At 48.8% G+C, this 2,799-nt stretch overlaps 1 protein-coding gene across 1 annotated transcript in view; it reads left to right on the forward strand.

The window, feature by feature from the left end:
• LOC104522471 (disintegrin and metalloproteinase domain-containing protein 2-like) overlaps positions 1-2,636 on the forward strand; it is a gene marked incomplete at both ends in the record, with an annotated part of 3,696 nt that extends 1,060 nt beyond the window's left edge. The window contains 5 exon segments of the mRNA XM_029084222.1: positions 1-53; positions 778-886; positions 1,254-1,437; positions 1,766-1,846; positions 2,519-2,636. The exon segment at positions 1-53 is cut by the window's left edge and continues 45 nt beyond it. Of these exon segments, the coding sequence (XP_028940055.1) occupies positions 1-53; positions 778-886; positions 1,254-1,437; positions 1,766-1,846; positions 2,519-2,636 (545 nt within the window).
• Positions 2,637-2,799: the final 163 nt, after the last annotated feature.

Genomic DNA, 2,799 nt, shown 5'->3' on the forward strand with positions numbered 1-2,799 from the left:
CAAGGGACGCTGCCAGGCTCTGGACCTGCAGTGCCGGCGGCTCTACGGGAGAGGTAACAGGCTGCTCCCTTGTCACTGGTGCTGCTGGTGCTGCCCCAGGTGCAGGAGGTGGCTGCAGCAGTAATGATGCTGGGTTTGTGTCTTTGCTCTCTAACGTACCGATCTGAGGTCAGTCTCATTGTGTCTTTTCACCTGGTTTCAGTGGAAATGAGGGTTTGTGGGTGGTTGGCAACTTGTTGCTGATACTTCCCTGTGAGCCTGAACCCAATTTGAAGCCCCTGTTGAAGCAGGAGAGGTTTCAGGGGCTGCACTTGATGAGGCACAGGGCTCTGTGCACAGTTCATGCCTCGTGTCCCGGCAGGGTGGGTGCAGACCCCAAAAGGAGGGTGCAGGGGTGGAGTGGGGCACCCCAGGGGGGGAAGGACACAGCTTTAGGAAAGCATTTCCAGCTCAGCTTTGACTCTGGCTGCAGTAGCACGTATTACTCTCAGCTCTTCAGAGAGGACAATGAAAACAACAGCAAAGAAAGCAAATCTGTGAGCAAACTGAACCAGTGAACTCACCCACTGTTGGTTAATCTCATGTTTCTGGGGTTCAGGACTGCTGAGGGTTTGGAAGTTCAGGGACAGGTATTATTATATTATATTTTCTCTAATTAGTGAACAGCATCTATGTTCTGCTGTGAACAGGATGACAAATTAAGAAGTTATTAGATACCGTAATACATCCCTTTGTTTTTCTTTCAGATCATAATAAATATTATTGCTAAACTTGTAGGTTCAAGAAGTGCTCCTGTGGCTTGTTATGAGGAACTCAACAGTCAGCAGGACAGATTTGGAAACTGCGGGTTCCAGCCCAGACGAGGTTATAAATCCTGTACTTGGAGGTACGCTCGAGGGAAAGGGCACGTGCTCCACTAAAAATGTGTGTTTAATTGGGATGTTACAGACGAGGAAAGTATCAAGACTCCAGCTGATAGTAAGATTTGTGAAACAATAAGTAGATGGTTACGTGTGTGTTCTCCTTGTCCGTAAATACAGCATCTCCCTTATGTTGCAGATTATCTCTTGGACTTCCCAGTCCTGGGGGTGTTTTTTGGGGTGTTTTTGGGTTTTTTTCTTCCCATGCAGCACCCCAGATTTGTATTGTGCTGTTTAACGTTGCCAGTGTTTCATCAGGTAGCACACATACATACATACGTACAAATATATATGTGTGTGTGGTAACACATCCTATGCAAATTGATTTTATAGGAATCTCAGATGTGGGAAGTTGGTCTGCACGTACCCGTACAGCACTCCGTTCCCATCACACACTGCTGCTGTTCTCTACGTCCGAGTGCACGAGCATTTGTGTGTTTCTTTGCATTATATGAATACACCAGCAAGGCTGGATCCTCTTCTGGTTCCGCCAGGTACAAAGTGTGGTTCTGGAAAGGTGAGAAAACGTTTTCTAATCATCTAAAATGCCAGCTAGAAATTGTAAGGATGAAGAAGGTTTAGAAAACACTTGCTCCTTTACAGCATAACTGTACTTGATGTTTATAAACACTGTACAAACATGCAAACTCTACCTTAAAGGTTTGGGGTGGTGTAAGCGTTAGAAATGCCCCAGCCCTGAGACAGGAAATGTGACTTTTTGAAAGTGCTACTGTTGTTTTTGTAGAAGTAGTGTGTGTTCACTCTTTTTTGGAACATAAGGCTGATGGGCTGAGCCCTGCGATGGCAAAGCAATGCTGAACCTGAACTGTTGTGGCTTTTCCTAGGTGTGTATAAACAACACATGTCACCCACATTCGGTCCTGGGATATGACTGTGACAGCAAAGAGAAGTGCCATGGCCACGGCGTAAGTCACTCCACGCAGCGCACGTGGTGCTACCGAGGGCAGGTGGCTTTGATGTGCTGTGACTCGTATGGGAACTGGTCAAAGACACATTTTAGGCCAATACTCTACAAAATCACGACCTTGTCAGCTAATACATGGAGTAAAACATTGAAATTATTGGTCGTAAAGCCAGTATTAAAATATCATGATGGTTTTTATTCACTGACATGGAGAATTTGATGGTTGCTTTGGTTTATAGACGGGCAAAAAAAGAAAGCAAAATTGAAGGAACATAAAATTGAGGGTACTGGAGCCAGTGCAGACAAAAATGTTGGGTAGTTATAGGGAGTGGGAGAGCTGCACTGCGATGCGTGGAGGGCTACGGGCTCCCCGGACCCCTGCCCGGCTCTGCAGTGCTGACCTGAGCAAACCGCTGCTGTTCCTGCTCAGCAGACAGAAATGCACGCGGGTTTCACAGGAGGGTGATGTTTTATGCTTGTTCAATGTCTCAAGGCTACTACCACCCGCACTTTGTGGTGTGTCCCTTGTCTGATACGCTTCCTGAAGTGCTGATAAGTGCACGTAGCCTTTTCCCAGCCCAACCAGGGGCAGCGAGACAGATGCTGGTCTGGGCAGGAGAGTCTGTTGCATGAATTCATAGCAAACTTTAACCGCCCACCCCGCTCTTTTCAGGTGTGCAATAATAAGAGACACTGCCACTGCTACCCTGGCTGGAAGCCCCCCGACTGCCTTCGGAAGGGATCCCACTCTGGGGGAAGCATCGACAGTGGCTTCCAGGTGCCGGACAATGGTTAGTACCAGCAGCGGAGGTGGGGACAGGCACCGGGCTGGGGTCCCTGGCGCAGGCAGGGAGGGTGGCAGCCCCGGGGACCCCCTGCCTGCTGCCAGCTGGGCTCTCTCCTGCCAGACCTCACCCTGCAGCGAGCGTGGAAGGAGGTGATGCTGGTTTGGCC

This window comes from Antrostomus carolinensis, unplaced genomic scaffold (assembly GCF_000700745.2).
Source record: "Antrostomus carolinensis isolate BGI_N321 unplaced genomic scaffold, ASM70074v2 scaffold49303, whole genome shotgun sequence".
Classification (NCBI taxonomy): domain Eukaryota; kingdom Metazoa; phylum Chordata; class Aves; order Caprimulgiformes; family Caprimulgidae; genus Antrostomus; species Antrostomus carolinensis.